The 19,986-nt window shown below is 40.6% G+C and overlaps 1 protein-coding gene across 3 annotated transcripts in view; it reads left to right on the plus strand.

Moving 5' to 3' along the window:
• The window catches only part of LOC110016811 (NACHT, LRR and PYD domains-containing protein 12-like), a 36,510-nt gene that overhangs the window by 4,607 nt on the left and 11,917 nt on the right, over positions 1–19,986 (plus strand). For 2 of the 3 annotated variants that reach the window (XM_078936587.1, XM_078936590.1), the window contains exons 4-11: positions 3,831–3,914; positions 4,513–4,617; positions 13,576–13,654; positions 13,816–14,014; positions 14,142–15,933; positions 16,029–16,202; positions 17,177–17,344; positions 18,444–18,617. In XM_078936587.1, coding sequence (XP_078792713.1) covers positions 3,831–3,914; positions 4,513–4,617; positions 13,576–13,654; positions 13,816–14,014; positions 14,142–15,933; positions 16,029–16,202; positions 17,177–17,344; positions 18,444–18,617 — 2,775 coding nt within the window. Of the gene's footprint in view, positions 1–3,787; positions 3,915–4,512; positions 4,618–13,575; positions 13,655–13,815; positions 14,015–14,141; positions 15,934–16,028; positions 16,203–17,176; positions 17,345–18,443; positions 18,618–19,986 lie in introns of all 3 variants that reach the window. The other variant, XM_078936589.1, reaches the window with a different exon arrangement.

The following is a 19,986-nucleotide window of genomic DNA, read 5'->3' on the forward strand; positions in this document are numbered from 1 at the left end:
GATTGTCCAATAAGTTTACATGTTTGTGGAACATTATTGATAATTTTCATGATTGGAAGGGAGCAGAATTGAAGAATACAATTCTTAGAATTGTCTGCTCCCTTTAAAACATTTTATTATATTATAATTTAAGTGCTTAATAGAACTTACAGACACAATGAACTTCATTGAATCAATATTTTCATTATAGCCAAATCTGTAGACCTGTTAGAACCAAACCCAAACTGAATCTCACTTAATTTATGTTTTTTATGAAAGCTGTCTAGTTTGTTAACAAACAACTTTTCTAAAACTTGTAAGTAGTAAATAATTACAGACCAGTAATGATACTGGTCTGTAATTATTAAAAGTATGTCTGTCTCCATTTAAAAAAAAAGGAATAACTTTAGCTATTTTCATCCTCTCAATTTCAGTGAAAGATTAAAGATATGATGCAGTGGTTTAACAATACAATCTATTGTCATTTTTATTAATTTTATGTCAATCCCATCACTGTCATTTGAGGTCTTGTTTTTTAGTTTGTACTGTAGTCAGAATGTCATTTTCAGTCACATCAGATAAATACATAGATTTGGAAATCCACTTTATATTTTTACTACCATCTTTTGATTGTATATTGCATGTAATATTTTCTGCTGAGTTGGGTCCTATATTTACAACAAATGAATTGAATTCATTTGTCATGTCTTCTTGCTTTTTAATGACCACATTGTCTTTAAGAAAGAAGTGAGGTCGTTCCATTGATCCTGACTTATTTCCTATGACCTTATTCAGAATATTCCACGTAGCCTTTATGTTATGTTTATTTTCATACAGAATCCTATGATAATATTTCTTCTCAGCTTGTCTCAATACATTTGTTAACTTGTTTTTTGTTTCTGTTATTTTTAGATTTAGGTTTACTTAGAACTTCTGGACAGTGTCTACTGTAAAGATCTAAATAATGATTTAGAAAAGCCTCATATGCATAATTTACATCATCTGTATACAGTAAACCCTTGTTTATCGCGGGGGTTACGTTCCAAAAAGAGCCCGTGATAGCCAAAATCCTGAAGTAGAAACCTTTATTTTTTTTTTTACAATTATTATACAATTAAATACTGTATTACATATTGAAAAGAAAGAACAAACCATTTTACAGGCTCAAGCATTTGTTTCACTAATTAAAGTACTTTAAAACGTTTTTTTTCAACAAATAACTTCTGTACTGTACTGTCAAACATTAATTTTAATCATCAATGTGAACAGAAGGCTTCAAATCGCGGAGATTAGCCCCGCCCACCGCGACCCGAGTAATTGGATTAAACGGGACGAAATTTTAAATGATAAAAAAAATACAAAGTACAGTGGGACAAATAGTGACTCAGGTGTATTTCACTGCTCTTCAGACTGAGCCGCTGCATCCTGACTCCGCTCTGCAGTGTTTTCTTCTTTTGAATCCCGCGGTGCAGCTGTGTTTGTTAGGGAGAAGAACATGGTGATAGGCAGTTGTTGTTGTTGCTCTTTTTTCTTCTTTGAAAAAACATCCTTATACACCGACATGCCACCATCAAGAGAATTTGCACGTACACAATATAAATTTGACAAGCTGTTTTACGTACGTGTACATTTAATAATTAAACTGCAACGTTATTGACGCACAGGTAGAGAAGAAGCAGAGTGACTTTTTAGCCAATCAGAATGCAGAACACAATGCACGATGCAAATCCGTGAAGTAGCGAAACCGTGAAAAGTAAACCGTGTTATAGCAAGGGATCACTGTACATTCCATTCCTGATTCATGAAATCGTTTCTGAAAGCGTTCACAGTTTCATCATTCCTTATTCTTTGATAGATTTGGTGGATTTCTGCTGACTTTTGTGGCAATTTAAAGTCAAATATAGCAAATATAGGCAAGTGATCACTTATGTCATTAATTACTAACCAACAATCTTTCCATAATATTGGTAAACATATTGTCTATTACAGTTGCACTAGTTGTAGTTATTCTGCTAGGCTTTGTAATCAAAGGATACAGTCCTTTAATGAAATAAAAAAATCAGATGTTTGTAAATGTGAATCAAGCTTGATGAGATCTATATTGAAGTCTCCACAGATTTAATTGTTTACGTTGGTTTAGATTATTTAACATATCTTCTAAATTGTCCTTAAAAGTTTCCATTTTTTGATCCTGGTTTCCTATCTACACGTCCAACAGTCATATTTTTGTTTTTTGTAACTCTATTTCCACAGCAACACTTTCCATTAAATCATCCATAGCAGAAGTCATTCATTTTACAGGTTTCTACTTTAAACTGTTGTCAATATAAAGGGTGACCCCCCCCCCACTCCTATTTGTTCTGCTATTAAAATACAAATCATAAACTTCTACTTTCAAATTGTTTTCCTTCCCTTTATTTATCCATGTCTCTGACAGAGCAATTACTTTACATTTTCCTTTAAATGTGTCCAACAAATATTGAATTTTATTAAAATTTCTTGGCAGAATTCTGAAATGAATAACAGAAAATATTCCTCAGTTTTAACTTCACTGAGTTGTTCCTCACAGTAATATCTGCAGATATCCTTGAACTTATTAAACAAATGAGTCTCCGGATCCACATCATTATCAAAATCATAAAGTCCATGTTCTGTATAATCAAACTTAGATGTGTTTTTTGTCATTTGTGCTGAAAATAAAGTCCTGCTTTCTACAGAATAGTCCTCAGTCTGATTCTGTCAGTAGAGTCTAAACAAAAACAGAACTTTAGAGTTTGTCATTTGTTCTGATCCAGGTCTTTCATTTGTCTCACTGCCACCACTTTAGCTTCTGGTGATCCATTTAGTTTTATGAACACGTTTCCATTCCTGGTCCAGTATTTTCTTGTATTTTATGTTGCTGTTTCAGGATACGACATGTCCAAGCTATTTCTGAGTTTTTCTTGGTCAAGTGCTCATTTAAATAAACTCCAGTGGCTTTAAGTTTCTTTGCCTCCTTTAGGATTTCCACCTTGTGCTTTCTGTTCAAAAATCTTCTAATGATTGCAGACCTCTTCTTCTTTTTCTCCTTACTTGGCAGAGTGTGGCATGCTGAGATGTGTCGACTGTCCAGATGAATGTCTTTACTTCTCATATAGTGGATCACTTGTTGCTCCAGGGTGTGCTGCTCCTCAGATGGAGCATCTTCACCTTCTTGATCACTTCTTGGGAAGCAGCCCGGGAATAACTCTGATGTCTGGTCTCTAGCTCTGTGAGCTGAAGGTCATCTGCTCTGGAATTCTGCTCCAAGTCATCCACCTTTTGCTCCAGGATTTCAGTCCTTAGATCCTTTTGTTTGATGACAGCCTTTAGCTCCTGGATCTCTTTTTCCATGAGACCTGTCAGTGTTTTCTGATTTTTTACCACTTCACTGACGTCCCTTGACATGAAGTTCAGAGATTCCTTCATATCTGCAATTTCAGCAGCTAGCTTGGTATTACTGGACATCTTGCTCCGAGTCCCAGCATTGGATGACATGCGCTGCACGCTAGTTCTCTTCTTTCTGGACACAATAACTGCTAATTGTCAAAATTATCCAGTAGAATAAAGTGTATACATGTAGCACAGACACCAATATCTTGTCTTTTGATGGATGTCACCATATTTTAGCGATTTTTGATGGATTTAATCAGACCTTTAGGCTGAGAAAAGCAGTGGCAGCCATCTTTGTGCTAAAGTTAATTAGGAAAAAAAAAAGCTTCTTACTGGTCAATATTGAATACTTTCCCAACATTTAGCTCTGTTTCAGTCTGTTCATGATCTTCTCCAGGTCAGAGCTCAGGACTCACACCAGCAACCTTCATTCTTCACAGGAACCGACCTGGACCTGAATCTGGATCTGGTGAGTCAGAGGGTGGTGATCCTGACGACAAAGACATCAGTTCAGGAGAGAAACAGTAAGTGTTTGTCCGAGTTAAAGACGCCTGATTATAGTTCAGATTTTTAATCAAACCTACGATTTGTTGTAAAAAGGTATTTTCATTTACATTTGTGATATTGTGGCACAAGAAAAGATCAAAATATGACAAAAAAGTGACTAAACTTTTTATTATAACAGACTTCGAGCATTTAATTTTATAGATAATTCAAACAAATTATAGTGCGAATCAGAAAAAACATAGGAAAAAAATATTATAACAATTTTTTTTAAAAGATTATAGAAAATTATGAAAAAAATAAAGCAAAGTCTGACAAAGTTGACCACACCCACAACATGAGCATCCAGCAGGTCACCTGCAGACTTTACTGCTTTGTTCTCAATATTGTCGTCTGGATTGAGTCTCCAATAACATAAACGGTTCTTACTGATCAATATTGAATACTTCCCCAACGTTTAGCTCTGTTTTAGCTAAAGTTTTCAGATAATCCCCTGAACAGAAAAAGTTATATCATCTGCAAATAAAACAAACTGTAACAACTCAGAAATATCACAAATGTCATTTATGTATATAATAAAAAGTTTTCTCTGTTCATGATCTACGTTTTTTCCATCAGGAATCTACAGAAAACTGCATCTGGATCCAGCTGTGGGTCCTTCAGGAGTGACGTGTCAAAGGGTAGTAATCCAGACTTCAAAGACATCCATTCAGGACTGGAACAGTAAGTGTTTGTCAGAGTTAAAGGAGGCTGGATTCTAGTCCAGATGATCTGTAGTTTTCAGATGAAGGACTTGAGGTCTGGTTCAGTTCTGGATCTCTGTGGTCAGACTCATAAACACCAGGCCATCCTCTCTGTAGAAAAACATCATCATAGATGTAGCTGCTGTGCTCCATCAGCTAAACTGTGTTGATCTCCATGAATTAGATCAAGTGTTAAAATGCTTCAGACTGAATCTAATGTTTCTGGAATCTAGATTTATTCTGCTTTGGAAAAACCTTATTCTTATGATTAACTAAACAAATTATAAAATAACATTTCTGAAATTGAATTCAACATTTAATCCTTTCATGCCTGACATTATTTATAACTATGTTAACATTTTCTTAAGTGTTGTTTTTATTTAAAGTGATTGTGGATTGGTGGATTTTCGGGTTATTAGTGAATTAGTGACATGCAGCGTGAAAGGGTTAAATGATGGTGGTTTTAATGTAATTATTGATGATCTGCTAGTTACAGTGCCAGTGTTGTTACAGTGTTGCTTTCATAAACCACTCATGGTCAATAAACTGTGTCTTCCTGCTAAAGTTCAGTCAGGTTGTGTGGATGCCGCCCATGAACAGCCAAGTCTATCTATAGGATTTAGGTCTGGGCTTTGATTCGGCCACTCTAGTCTCCAGACAACTAATACCAAGAGTATAAAATGGTCTTGGGAGCTGGATATGATTACATGACGGGTCAGATGTGGCCCACGGGCCTCTACTTTGACCCATGTGGAGTAAAGGAGTCTTGATGAAGTGAATTAGTGAAGAAGGGACTAACAAACTTTCTGAAAGTTGTTAAAGCTGAGCTGCAGATCACATTGTGTGTGTGTGTGTGTGTGTGTGTGACTGTGATGCTGTGTGTGTGTGTGTAGTGCACAGTTTCACGTGTTTTGCGTTATGTTACTGTCAAAAAGTCTTCAATTGTACAGAATTTGTTTGGCAGGAGAGTTAGATATTAATGACATGCAGATGAACCACCAATCATCAACTACTTAAAAATATTTTACACTGAATTTTCAGACATCATCCTTTTTCTGGACTTTAAATTCAAGACAGTTTTTCTAACTGGACCTCTATCATTTAATGGTTTAAAGACCTGCTGTAAACCATCTCATCCCAGAGGGAATCAGCCCCCACCACTGCAATGTCATCTGTAAATGTAACAGTGTTGTTCTGGTGTGTGGGTTTGTAGATCAGGAGTCTCAAATTCAGTTTACCTGAAGGCAGAGTCTGGCTGAGGCTGAACCTCAGCACGCATGCACGTGTGCATTCAATCTGAATCAGAGCAGATCTATGTGAGAGTATGCTACAATCAGAATGCATCATGCACCGTAACCTCCATCTGCTCCCATGTTAAATGGAGAGGGGTGTCAGGTTTCCTGCCCTAAATGTTTCTGTCTGCATCCATCAATCCAGTCAATGTCCCGCCCCCAGGAGCCACATGTCCCACCGTGATTTTCCTAAATCACAATCAAAATGTGCAATTTTGAAAACAAAACTTTGTCTTTTTCTTCAGCCGGAGAAAGAAAATTGAGGATAACAGAACCTGTTCACCTTCTGAGTCTTGATAGAAAACTCCATGTTTGATAAATGTGACGACTTGATCGGATAGAGTCTAGAGCAGGGGTCGGGAACCTATGGTTCGCGAGCCATATATGGCTCTTTTGATGGTCACATGTGGCTCGCAGACAAATCTTTAATTATACTTCTTTTTTTTCATTAGACCAGTCCTTCTCGGGCGCGATGCGATGCCAGAGGCGCGCAGTAGTAGCGGTGCTTAGAGAGAAAAATCTGCGCCAGCGCTATCAGTTACTATTATCTATTATTTCACAGAGTTTGTACCAGCCGGAAACCTGTGAATTGACGTGCCTAAAACTACGCGCTCCCGTCTCTGAGAAAGAGCGCGCAGATGCGGAGACGGGATGTGTGAGGGAGAAAGCAAGGGGGGGGGCTGAGGTGTTGTGGGGACAGCAGGTGAATCGCGCAGGGATTGTAAAAACGTAAAACCCGCTGCCCGTCACTCACTGCAGCGTGTGAGTATGTGTTTGGCTCCCCGTCTGCATGTGAGCAGTCTTTGTCACATCTACAGAACATTCAGAGCTACGATCACGTTTAAAGTCTCAACGCCTGAACGAAGCAGAAACTCACCACGTATCAACCAGACTAGACCATCAGCAAAACTACCATGAGAAATACTCATCATTTATTAGCAACAGCATAACAATATTAAAAAGAATCCACAGACTTATTGTACTTTAAAAATGTTGAAATTAAATCAAATGCACTCATTCACTTGTATATTTAGTTTTAAACATATCGTTGCATACTGACTTGGACTGGGTGGCTGTTGGGCCGCGTTAAAAGTTCTGGAGTTCATTGAACGCGTCAAGCAGAGATCTGATTGGCTCTCAGTTCTGTCGCTCAGCCTGTTGTTAGGTAGTTTAGACCAATGGGGTTCAGCTATGGGCCGAATAAGGGAAATGGGAGGGCTGCAGCGGGAGCAGGGGAATATAAAGTTGGGAGAAGCGCTCTCCTGTCGGCGGGAGAGATTCAGGAGTTGCTGAATTAATTGAACGGCGTTTGTTGCGGTCTGCAGTAATCGGAATAAAGAACTTTAAAAGAGGTTAAGTCTCCGTGCCTCAGTGTGGGGAAGGGACACTACATTATTGTATGGCTCTTTCGAAATTACATTTCAAAATATGTGGCATTTATGGCTCTCTTGGCCAAAAAGGTTCCCGACCCCTGGTCTAGAACAATCAGCATGAACCCTCTTGACTGTGATTGGCCGTTTAGTGGCACAAACATCACGCTAAACTCTGAGATGTGAACATAAAATCAAAGATAGGGAGAAAGTGGGATGTGAGACAACGTATTAGAAAGAAATTGGGTCGCAAACGCAAAAATGTATCTTGAAAACAAAGAAAAGGATTTTGAAAACAAATATTTAATATTTCCATTTGCAACTTAGAAAGTTTTGCTTTGAAAACTGAAAATTTTGATTAGAATTTAGGACATTTTTATCTCTAAACTGTGACTTTTGTTCTCAATGTGGTGACACAATTATCACTGCATATTCAAAGGTCGTAGAAGTTGTAGTAAATTGATGAGCGGTTTGATGCTCTGGAGTCCAGGTTTCAGTCCATTCACTTGGAACAGGAGGACATAAAAGCTCGCCTGGAAAACCAGTAGCATGCGACCAGTGCGTTGGATGAGAGACTGAAGCATTTGAAGCCAAGTGTCCGGGTTTAATGGAGGACTCACATCAGCTTTAAACCAAACTTCACGCCCTGGAAGCACGTTCAACCAGGAACAACATTAAAATTGTCCGCATACCGGAAGGTGCGGAAGAAGGCAAGATTACAGAGTTTTTTCCAGGTTCATCCCAGAACTAAAAGATATTTTCCTACATCCAGTAAGGATGGACCGCGCACATCACTCTTTGCAACCAAAACCTTCTGCAGGAGCTAAACCACTCACCATCCTGGCCCGAGTTCATCACTTTCAGGAGAAAGAGAAGATCCTGAGTTGGTGCAGGATCCAAAGAGGCTTTGAGTACAAAGGGAGCAAGATTCACATCTATCCTGATTACACCAGCAAAGTTATGGATCAACGCTGCACTTTTGGAGATGTGATGCGAGCCCTGCACAGTGATGGGATCAAACACGTGTTGGGTTATCCTGCAAAGCTCAATGTGTACTGGCATGATGGACAAGCGCCCTCTATCTTCAACAGGAGGCAGCGCGCTGTGTAAAGCAACGCAAGTCTCCAGTGAGAGAGTGAGGTCTCACCTTTGCTCCACAGTTTGAACCAACAAGTTTGTGGAGTTACTTTCTAAATGTGCACTGACATGTCAGACTCTGTAGTCTGGCTGGTGTAAAATTGATCGACAATTGATGCTGATATTTATCCTATGTTGGTGGTGTGTAACTCATTTTATTTTAATATAATTCCATGGTGGTGGGTGTTTAACTCTCTTACTATTTAGATAGATCGCAAAGACCACATAGATCACAAAGTAACACGTAGGAAACATAGAATTACAGATGGAGTCCTGGAATGTTAGAGGTCCAATAGTGAAAAGGGGGAAAGTATTCAAACATTTGAAATCTTTTCATGCGAATGTAATTTTTCTTCAGGAAACCCATATTAAAGGTGAAATGCAGCATATTTTGAAGTGTCACTGGGTGTCTCAGGTACACCAGTCATCTTTTACATCACATGCCCGGGGGGGGGGGGGGGTAGCCATATTATTTAGTAATATTTTCCCTTTTCAATTAACATCTGTGAAAACTGATCCACAGGGCAGATTTGTGGTGGTCTCAGGCCTTATAGATTCATTTCCTTTAACTTTCCTAAATGTGTACGGCCCGAACACAGATGACTCAACGTTTTTCAGGAAAGTATTTGACATGTTGCCAGATGAAAATATCTCAAACATAATAATCTCAGGAGATTGGAACTGCTTCTTAGATCCTTTCCTTGACAGACTATCCTCATGCCCTCCAGAGAGTGTATCTCTGCGGGTTTTACACAATCTCATGAACAATAGAAATTTAGTAGAGATTTGGAGAATTCAACATCCCACAGATAAAGATCACTCTTTTTTTTCCAGTGTGGACAAATCTTATAGACGAATAGATTATTTTTTAACTAGGTCTAACCTTATTTCACAAATCACAAATTCTAAATACCAAAACATTTTGATATCAGATCACAGCTCTGTGTTTATATCACTGTCCCTAAATCTACCTAAACAAACTATTCCTGGAGCTTCAACCCCACTCTTCTCAGCTATGATCACTTTATTAAACACATTGCTTTGAAACTCAAAGAATTTATTGAAATGAAGGACAATGGGGAGGTGTTCTACATGGGGAAATTATTTCTTATAGCTCAGCTTTCAAAAAGGAAAAAAATAAAAGGCTTTCTGAAATTAAAATTGCCGTTTCTATTCTAGAAATGACATATCGAACTTCTAAATCCCCCTCTGACTACAGAGAAATATGAATACAATGTAATCACGAGTGATCAGAATAATGTTTTATTCAAACTGAGGCAAAAACATTTTGAGATGGGACATGAACCCAATAAGCTCCTAGCACAGCAACTTAAAGGAATGCAGGCTTCTAGAGCCATTCATAAAATAAAAACTAAAAATGTCTCTCTTCTAACAAACCCAGTAGAAATTAAGAATCGTTTCAAAGAGTTTTATCACTTCTCTCTCTCTTCTGGTCAGAACTTATCACAGCCTGACATAGATAACTTCTTTGGCTCTCTTCCTTTGCCCAGGTTAACTGATGCTGCAAGGTGTCATCTTGACTCCGACTTCACACTGCAAGAAATGATTGCAGCCATCAAGTCATTTCCATCAGGCAAGGCTTCAGGCCCTGATGGCTTTGGCTCAGAGTTTTACAAAAATTTCTGTGATGATCTTGCTCCTCTCATGCTTAGGATGATATGCGACTCCAAACGCAGAGGTAAATTACCCACAACTCTGTATGAGGCCAACATCTCCTTAATCTTGAAGAAAGGCAGAGACGAGGCCGATCCAGCGAATTACAGAAACATTGCTCTCCAAAACTTTGATCGGAAGGCAATAACCAAAATGTTAGCAATCAGATTAAACACGTATTTGACTTCTATTATCCACCCTGACCAGACAGGATTCATCCCAGGCAGACTTTCCTTTTCCAATGTTAGGCGTCTTCTGAACACCGTCTATGCTGATCACAATGGCTCTGATAGATCTGGGGTTTTGAGTCTTGATGCACATAAAGCCTTCGACCAGGTTGAATGGCTTTACCTGTTTGAATCGCTGCGAGGGTTTGGGTTTGGTGAAACATTTATATCTTGGGTGAAACTAATATATTCAGGTCCGTTGTGTTCAATTCTGACTAATGGGGAGAGATCAACGCCATTTCCGTTACAGCGTTCTGTCCAGCAGGGCTGTCCTCTTTCTCCTGCCTTAGCTTTGGAACCTCTTGCTGTTAAAATAAGAGCACATCCACACATCCAGGGCCTTCTGGTTGGAGGAACAGAAACTGTTATTAGCTTGTATGCAGACGATGTATTGCTTTACTTGTGGAATGCTGGGGAGTCTGTGCCCCTCCTTATTGATTTGATTACATCTTTCGGCAAAATTTCAAGGTACACAATAAGTTGGACTAAAAGCGAATTAATGCCTTCATCTAAAACTCATCCGCCAAATTCTCCTCAAAATGTTCCTTTTTAAAATAGCTTATGACCATTTCACTTACCTGGGGCCTGACTATTACCAAAGACCCGAAATTAGTCTTTACCTTAAAATTTGACACAAATTTAACAAAATTAAAGCAGAATATTGAGTCTTGGAAGACTCTTCCCTTATCCATGATCGGCCGAATAAACTCTATAAAAATGGTTTCTCTTCCTAAATTCTTGTATCTATGCCAGAATCTCCCTGTTTACCTCACAGCCTCTTTCTTTAAGGAGTTAGACTCAATAATCACCTCTTATATCTGGACTAACAAAAATGCTCGAATCTCAAAGTCACATTTACAAAAATCCAAGTTGGAAGGAGGTCTTGGCCTACCGGAATTCAAAAACTATTACTGGGCTGCTAATATCAGAGCATTGATGTTCTGGCAGCAGGGATCACCAGACACCATTGGTCCCACCACTCCGCTATGGGTTAAGATGGAGGCTGGCGGAGTGGGAGATTTCTCATGTTTACAGGCTTTGCTCTTCTCCAAACTGGAGAGGGCGGAGTCTCCCTGAAAACTGGGTTTTGTCCTAAAACAATCAGTGTGCATCCTAAATCAAGTTAGAAGCTTTCTCTCTTTGCCGGACATTTCTGTTCAGTCACCAATATGCCATAATCACTCTTTTCTGCCTCCTTGGGATGATGAATTGTATCAGGAGTGGAATAAGAGGGGTTTGACAAAGCTTGAAGATGTATACATAGATAGGTAATTTGTATCATTTGATCAACTTAAACAAAACGTTAACTTTACGAATTCACACTTCTATAGGTATTTACGAATTAGACATTACTTGCAGTCCAAAATAAAACAATTTCAAGATCTTCCAGCTGAACATGATCTTTATGACATTTTCAAAAGTCCCTCTGGCTCTAGACATTTGGTTTCTAGAATAGTGCATTTATTTGATGACAGCACCAGGGTGAAATCGACAAAAATGAAAGATGCTTGGAGCGAGGAGTTGGGCATAGAAATATCAGAATCCATGTGGAAAAGTGTTTATCCAAGATTCCCTCTGGTTCTGTTAACAGCAGACACAAACTCATGCAATTTATAATCATCCATCGGCTCCACTACTCCAAAGTACGGTTGCATAAAATATATCCTTCAGTTACTCCCATGTGTGATACATGTAAAATATCTGAAGGCACATTGGCTCATGCTTTTTGGTCTTGTCCCTCATTGGCTGGTGTCTGGAACAGAATATTTGAATGGTATTACAAAGCCTATGATTGCTCAATTCTACCCGATGCAGAGCTCGCCATTTTTGGCTGCACACGTACCAGAACTATCCCGACTGTAATGCAGCAGCTGAACTTGAGTTCATGACTGCAAAAAGACAAGTTTTGCGAGAATGGAAATCTACGACTTCTCCCTACTTTACATTATGGCTCACTGACATGCTATCTCTCATCCACATGGAAAAATTCCACCATGTCAGTAAAGGTTCACAATAAACTCTGAACACTATTTATAAATCACTTTCAGAAAGTTAAAATTATTAAGCTCTGTACTGAGACTTCATTTTTCTTGCTTCTCTTTATGCCCTATTTGGACGGCCTGTAAATAAATATTGAATAGAATGTAACTGGAATTATTTATTTACTTGTATTTTTTCATTCTGTTTTATAATGGTCAAAAGAGAACCTGAACTGTTTGTTTTGCTTGTCTGATTTTGTCTATTTTAAAATGAACATAAAATATTAAATGAAAAAGGCTGCTGGTATCATTTAGAGAGAGGATTTTCTGAATTTGCTTTTATTATGACAATTCTCATTGGGTTTTTTTTACGTTATATTTTGTACATAATTTTCTAAATAAAAGATTGTCTTCAAAGACATTAATGATCATTTGGCTGCCTTTTTTTCTGGACATCATTGTTTTTTCGAATTCACATGCTTTTTTTTGTTTTTTTTGGTTTTGTTTTTTTTATTTTAAGGAGGGAAGAAGAGAGAGGGATGTTAGAGAGGGGGGGATAGGAGGGTGATAATACAAATTCACATACTTGTTTTCACGGATTCACAGGACTGCTCCAAATGTTATTTCCACATTCAAAAGATTCCTCCGCAGCTGCTCCTCTGCTCTTCTGTTCTCCTGGAAGAGAATTCTCTATACTCAGGCAGCTCGCTGTGACTTGAGTAACCAAAAGTCCACAAGGAGGATGGTGTTAAACGCTGAGCTACAGTCCACAAAGAGCATCCCTGTTAGCTCTCCTCTAGCTCCAGGTGGGACAGAGCATCATGGAGGGCTGTGGTCACAGAGTCCTCTGTGGATGGACTGCCTCTTTAGGAAAACTGCTCAGAATCCAGACATGGTGACTCTGTGACTGTGTGTTGACATGATCCATTGGTTTGCTGTTCTACATCTGAACTGTGACATGAGAATCAAATGACAATTTGGAATTTCATTATTTTATATATTTAGATGATATAAAATATAAACTAATGAGATTTTTTTTAAACTCCCAAAGTAACTTTTTGAATGAGAAATGTAACCACACAGGAAAAAGTACTGTAAATATGCTGATATGTGTTGTTCAATTGGAGCATTTTCCATTGGAGTGAATGGAAACTGACTTGTTAGTAGAACATTCTAGCTGTGACATGACTCAAGTTAGTTTGGTAAAAAAACATACCAGTACAGACAGAATGGAGCTGATTGCTGCTGATTCTCCACAGACTGGACCAGCAGAGCTCAGAGACTCCCAGTGGTCCGTCTGTCCAGCAGCATCAAACACAGCTGGACTCCATCTTTCTGGTCTGTACATGAACAACAACTACTTTCCCATCATTCTGTCCACAGTCGTCTCCATGCTGCACTTTGCAGACCAGTGGACTGTCAGAGTGTCCAACATGGAGCTGATGTTTGGCTCCATGACTTCACTCTGATTGGCTCATTCATCTGGAATTCTGTTGCAGCTGCTGGAGGACAACATTGTCACTTTTGTCAAGAAGGAGCTGAAGAAGATCCAGAAGCTTCTGAGTCACAGGGAGGAAGAGGAGGAGCTGGAGGCTGAAGATGAAGAGCAGAGGAGCAGCAGACAGTCAGTGATGAAGATCACAGTGAACTTCCTGAGGAGAATGAAGCAGGAGGAGCTGGCTGATGGACTGCAGAGCAGTAAGAGGATTTCTCTGAAGGTTTCAGCTGCTGAGAAATGAAGATTTCCTGATGTCTCAACAGGGATTCAAACCCTCATCATTCAGGGCTGCAGAGACTTGATTTACTGTCTGTTGTCTTCATTCAGGATCTGCTCCTGCAGTTTGTCGACATGAAGTCCAATCTGGTCTGAAGAAGAAGTTCCAGTGTGTGTTTGAGGGGATGGCTAAAGCAGGAAGCCCAACCCTTCTGAAGGAGATCTACACAGAGCTCTTCATCACAGAGGGAGGAAGAGGAGAGCTGAATGAAGAACATGAGGTCAGACAGATTGAAGCAGCATTCAGGAAAGCAGACAGAGCAGAAACAAGCATCAAACAAGAAGAGCTCTTCCAACTCCCAGCTGGAAGACCAGAACCAATCAGAACCGTGATGACTAAGGGAGTGGCTGGCATCGGGAAAACAGTCTTAACACAGAAGTTCACTCTGGACTGGGCTGAAGGCAAAGCCCACCAGAACCTCCACTTCACATTTCCATTCACTTTCAGAGAGCTGAATGTGCTGAAAGAGGAGAAGTTCAGCTTGGTGGAACTTGTTCATTACTTCTTCCCTGAAACCAAACAAGCAGGAATCTGCAGCTTTGAAGACTTCCAGGTCCTCTTCATCTTTGATGGTCTGGATGAGAGTCGACTTCCTCTGGACTTCCACAAGACTCGGATCCTGAAGGACCCTAGAAAGTCCACCTCAGTGGCTGATCTGTTGACAAACCTCATCAGGGGGAACCTGCTTCCCTCTGCTCTCCTCTGGATAACCACACGACCTGCAGCAGCCAATCAGATCCCTCCAGGATGTGTTGACATGGTGACAGAGGTCAGAGGGTTCAATGATCCACAGAAGGAGGAGTACTTCAGGAAGAGGTTCAGAGATGAAGAGCAGGCCAGCAGGATCATCTCCCACATCCAGAGATCCAGAAGCCTCCACATCATGTGCCACATCCCAGTCTTCTGCTGGATCACTGCTACAGTTCTGGAGGATCTGCTGAAGAGCAGAGGAAGAGGAGAGCTGCCCAAGAGCCTGACTGAGATGTACATCCACTTCCTGGTGGTTCAGGCCAAAGTCCAGAAGGTCAAGTATGATGGAGGAGCTGAGACAGATCCTCCCTGGAGTCCAGAGAGCAGGACGATGATGGAGTCTCTGGGAAAACTGGCTTTTGAGCAGCTGCAGAAAGGAAACCTGATCTTCTATGAATCCGACCTGACAGAGTGTGGCATCGATATCAGAGCAGCCTCAGTGTACTCAGGAGTGTTCACACAGGTCTTTAGAGAGGAGAGAGGCCTGTACCAGGACAAGGTCTTCTGCTTCATCCATCTGAGTGTTCAGGAGTTTCTGGCTGCTCTTCATGTCCACCTGACCTTCATCACCTCCAAACTCAACCTCATGGAGGAAGAACAATCCCAGATCTCTCAGCCTGAACAGAGCAGTCCAGTCCAGTTCTACCAGAGTGCTGTGAAGAAGGCCTTACAGAGTCCAAACGGACACCTGGACTTGTTCCTCCGCTTCCTCCTGGGTCTTTCACTGCAGACCAATCAGAGTCTCCTACGAGGTCTGCTGACTCAGACAGGAAGTAGCTCACAGACCAATCAGGAAACAGTTCAGTTCATCAAGAAGAAGATCAGTGAGGATCTGCCTACAGAGAAAAGCATCAACCTGTTCCACTGTCTGAATGAACTGAATGATGGATCTCTAGTGAAGGAGATCCAACAGTTCCTGAAGTCAGGACGTCTCTCCACACATAAACTGTCTCCTGCTCAGTGGTCTGCTCTGGTCTTCATCTTACTGTCATCAGAAGAAGATCTGGAAGAGTTTAACCTGCAGAAATACTCTCATTCAGAGGAGGGTTTTCTGAGGCTGCTGCCAGTGGTCAAAGCCTCCAACAAAGCTCTGTAAGAACTCTCAGGAAAATCACCTTCAGTGAACAAATGAATCTGATGGAAACATGAAAGATTCAATAACTGCTGTCTGTCTTTGTTTTCTTCAGGCTGAGACGCTGTAATCTGTCAGAGAAAAGCTTTGAAGCTCTGTCCTCAGTTCTCAGCTCCCAGTCCTCCAGACTCAGAGTTCTGGACCTGAGTTTCAACAACCTGCAGGATTCAGGAGTGAAGCTACTGTCAGCCGGACTGGAGAGTCCAGACTGTAAACTGGAGACTCTCAGGTCAGCTTTCATTTGAATGTTGATTCTAGTTCTGTCTGGTTCTCTCTGATTTAGGAGAAAGTGTCAGATAAACGTCACTGACAGAGAAACAGCAGTAGGTAGAATAAGAACATCAGTTCAATTCTAAACCCCAGGCGGGTCTCATCTGACGACCTTTTTTTCTTGCATGTTTTTACACACCCGTCTAATCAGGAGAACCTAAATCCATCCAGGTGTTGATTTCTGGGAGAATTTCATGTTCTGTGTTCTTTGAAAGAAAACATGAATCAATCCCAAACCGCACGACCAAAACGGCGTTCTGATGTGTCACATACGGGCGTGAACGTTTCTGTAATGGTAGCTAAAGCCTAGTCATGAATGCAGCTGCATTTAATATTTACTCTCATGCATGAATTGTGAGTTCCACTTCATGACATACACACACATTTGTTTTTTTTTTTCTGAGTTTTATTTACAGTATTATATTTAATTGTAGACAATAAACCCCACCTTGCCTCTGGTCGAAGGTTGGTGCCAGTGTTGGGCAGCGGAGCCGAAATCAGTCTGAATGGGACTGTAAAGCACTTTGTTCAATGAATAATCCATTTTCACTTACAGACCTTTATGCATTTTCAGCCCAAAATCTCACCTGAAAATGTCATCTGTCAGTGTCTCATTAAGCCAGGTCTTACCTGACTGAATGTAAATGGTGTATACTTATATCACGCTTTTCTACCTTCCTCAAAAGCCTAAGGCGCTTTACAGTCACATTCACACACTGGTGGCGGCACCACTGCTAAACACTGGTGCCAACCTTCCACCAGAGGCAAGGTGGGGTTCAGTGTCTTGCCCAAGGACACTGCGACACATGGGCGTGCAAGGCGGGAATCAAACCTGCAATCTTACACCACCGCCGCATGTACCAAGAACGGACCAAGTTCCTGGACCTCCAGCTGCATCACTGCTCCTGAACACACTTTTCTGTCTGATTGCAGGTTGAAGGACTGCAGTTTGTCAGAGATCAGTTGTAAAGATCTGGGCTCAGCTCTGAAGAAAACCAACCTGACAGAACTGGACCTGAGTGATAATGACCTGCAGGATCCAGGAGTTTCTCCTCTGTGTGGTTTTCTGGAGAGTCCAGACTGCAGACTGCAGACTCTGAGGTCAGACTCCATGTTTCAGTTGTGTTCACATCAATGATGAGTACAGATGACTGACTTGCTGACACTCTGAGGCTCCTTTTTTTTCTTTTTTTAACAAAGGTACTCACGTATATCAGCTGTGCATACCTCATGATATTTCTTCTTTTGAACTTAATTCCCACAAACTTCATTACAGTAGGTGAGGTAGGGGGAGTATTGAGTTAAATAATCTCTGAATACTAACTAGTCTGACAATAAGCCTGTCCAAATAGGAAAGTTTTCAGTCTAACTTTGAATGTAGAAACTGAGTCGGCCTCTCTTACATGAGCTGGGAGTTTATTCCATAAAACAGGGGCTTGGTGGCTAAACGCTCTACCTCCAACCGTACTTTTACTAATTCTAGGAACCACAAGCAGTCCTGCATTTAGTGAGCGAAGTGTTCTCATTGGTTGGTAAGGGACTATGAGGTCCTTAATATAGGACGGGGCCAGTCCATGTAAGGCCTTATAGGTTAACAGGAGGATCTTGAACTTAATTCTAGAATCAACTGGGATCCAGTGAAGTGAAACTAACACAGGAGTGATGTGATCTCTTCTGCTAGTTCCTGCTAACAATCTAGCTGCTGCGTTCTGAACAAGCTGGAGACTTCTTAAGGAACTCTTAGGACACGCTGCTAACAAGGAGTTACAGTAATCCAGCCTCGACGTAACAAATGCATGGATGAGTTTTTCAGCATCACTCTTAGAAAGTAGATTTCTGATCTTAGCAATATTCCGCACAGGTGAAAAAAGGCAGTTCTATATGCCTTAGATATGTGAGCCTTAAATGATAAATCCTGGTCAAAAATAATAAAGCTCTTCAGAAGTTTTAGATGTAAATGGTCCGGCTGAAGCGGTGATGCCCTCTGCAACCATCAAACTTTCACAGCAGCTTCACTTTAGGATTCTGCACAGCTGAAAAGCGTCTGCTAAAGTGTCTGATTCTTCTTCAACTCTTCTGCTTTCTGGATCTTCTGCTCTGACAGAAAATACACTTTTTTCCTAGTTCTGCCTCCAAGTGAAACATTTTTTACCTCCAGCTGCATCACTGCTCCTGAACACACTTTTCTGTCTCATTGCAGGTTGAAGAACTGCAGTTTGTTACAGAGCAGCAGTGAAGTTCTGGTCTTAGCTCTGAAGAAAAACCCGTCCAATCTGGCAGAACTGGACCTGAGTGAAAATGACCTGCGGGATTCAGGAGTTCTTGATCTGTGTGGTTTTCTGGAGAGTCCAGACTGCAGACTGCAGACTCTGAGGTCAGACTCCATGTTTCAGTTGTGTTCACATTAATATGATGAGTACAGATGACTGACTTGCTGAGACTCTGAGGCTCCTTTTTTAATTTTTTTACAGAGGCACTTACATATATCAAGTGTGCATAACTCGTGATATTTAAATTGAAAATGAGGAGGAGGGGGAGCTTGTCTGAGGATTTGTCTGAATGAGTGAAACTCAGGAGAAGGAAAAAAGAACAGAGAAATGGTTTCTTAGCCAATGGCCACTCGATTCCCATCATTCATGTTGATGATCCGTTCAAAAGATTTGATTAGTTCCTGAACGTCACATTTCTACAACTCATCTGTGTCAGATCAGGAATGTCAGTGAACTCTGAATCTGTCTCCTGCATAAAGGACTGACACTTCCGGGGATTCAAACCTTTAGCTCAGAACAAGTTTACAGATTGTGTTCCAGAGCTCATTCCATTGTCCATCTTCAGGACTTTGCCACATAGTGCTCTGGTGGATGATGCAGTGATCAGCTGTGAACTCATCAGTACATTTATCCTGCTGCATCTTTACTCACATCCTTCCTACTAGTCCACCTTTTTCACCACTCATAGCTGCTGCTCCAACCAGTTTGTTTCATGGCGATTCCACATTGGCCTATATTTTCAAAGATATCTTTGTCCTATGCATCAATTTAATGTCCCTACTTTCCTATATTAAGTGAAAACTGGAGTGCACTCCCTGGATGCAGATACCCATCTGTGCAGTATCAGTCATGTCAGGACTTTCATCCACAGCCACAGAGTCTGCAGTAAAGTCTTTGCTTCTTTCACTCAACTGTGTTCTTAAACCAGCCGTCATTTCACAAACTCCACCAGAACCGTATTTCTGCAGGTTTCTGTTTGCCAGCATCTGCTTTCTGTGTGGACATCAGACATCAAGCACCTCCATCTCCTCTGCAACCATCAAACTTTCACAGCAGCTTCACTTTAGGATTCTGCACAGCTGAAAAGCGTCTGCTAAAGTGTCTGATTCTTCTTCAACTCTTCTGCTTTCTGGATCTTCTGCTCTGACAGAAAATACACTTTTTTCCTAGTTCTGCCTCCAAGTGATTCATTTTTGTATCGTTTGTTCTTGTGTTCCTTGCTAGCTGTTGTTTTCATGTCTGCTCATTGTGAGAGGTGGACAGGCTGGCTTTACTCAGAACAACAGAAGTTGAATTCTTCAGAGCTTGTTGTGTGTGTGACCTTCAGACACACTCCAGTATTGTGTTTCTCTGTAATTTCTCTTCATCAAATGTGTCGTTAACTATCTGAACTAGTTCAGCAGCAGTCCTGGTCATGAGTACTTCAGGGACAAACTGGTAATCCCAGTTCTTCTTTAGATCTGGACTCATTGT

This window comes from Oryzias latipes, chromosome 18, assembly GCF_053564925.1.
Source record: "Oryzias latipes strain Hd-rR chromosome 18, Olatipes_Hd-rR_3.1".
Taxonomy (NCBI): Eukaryota; Metazoa; Chordata; class Actinopteri; order Beloniformes; family Adrianichthyidae; genus Oryzias; species Oryzias latipes.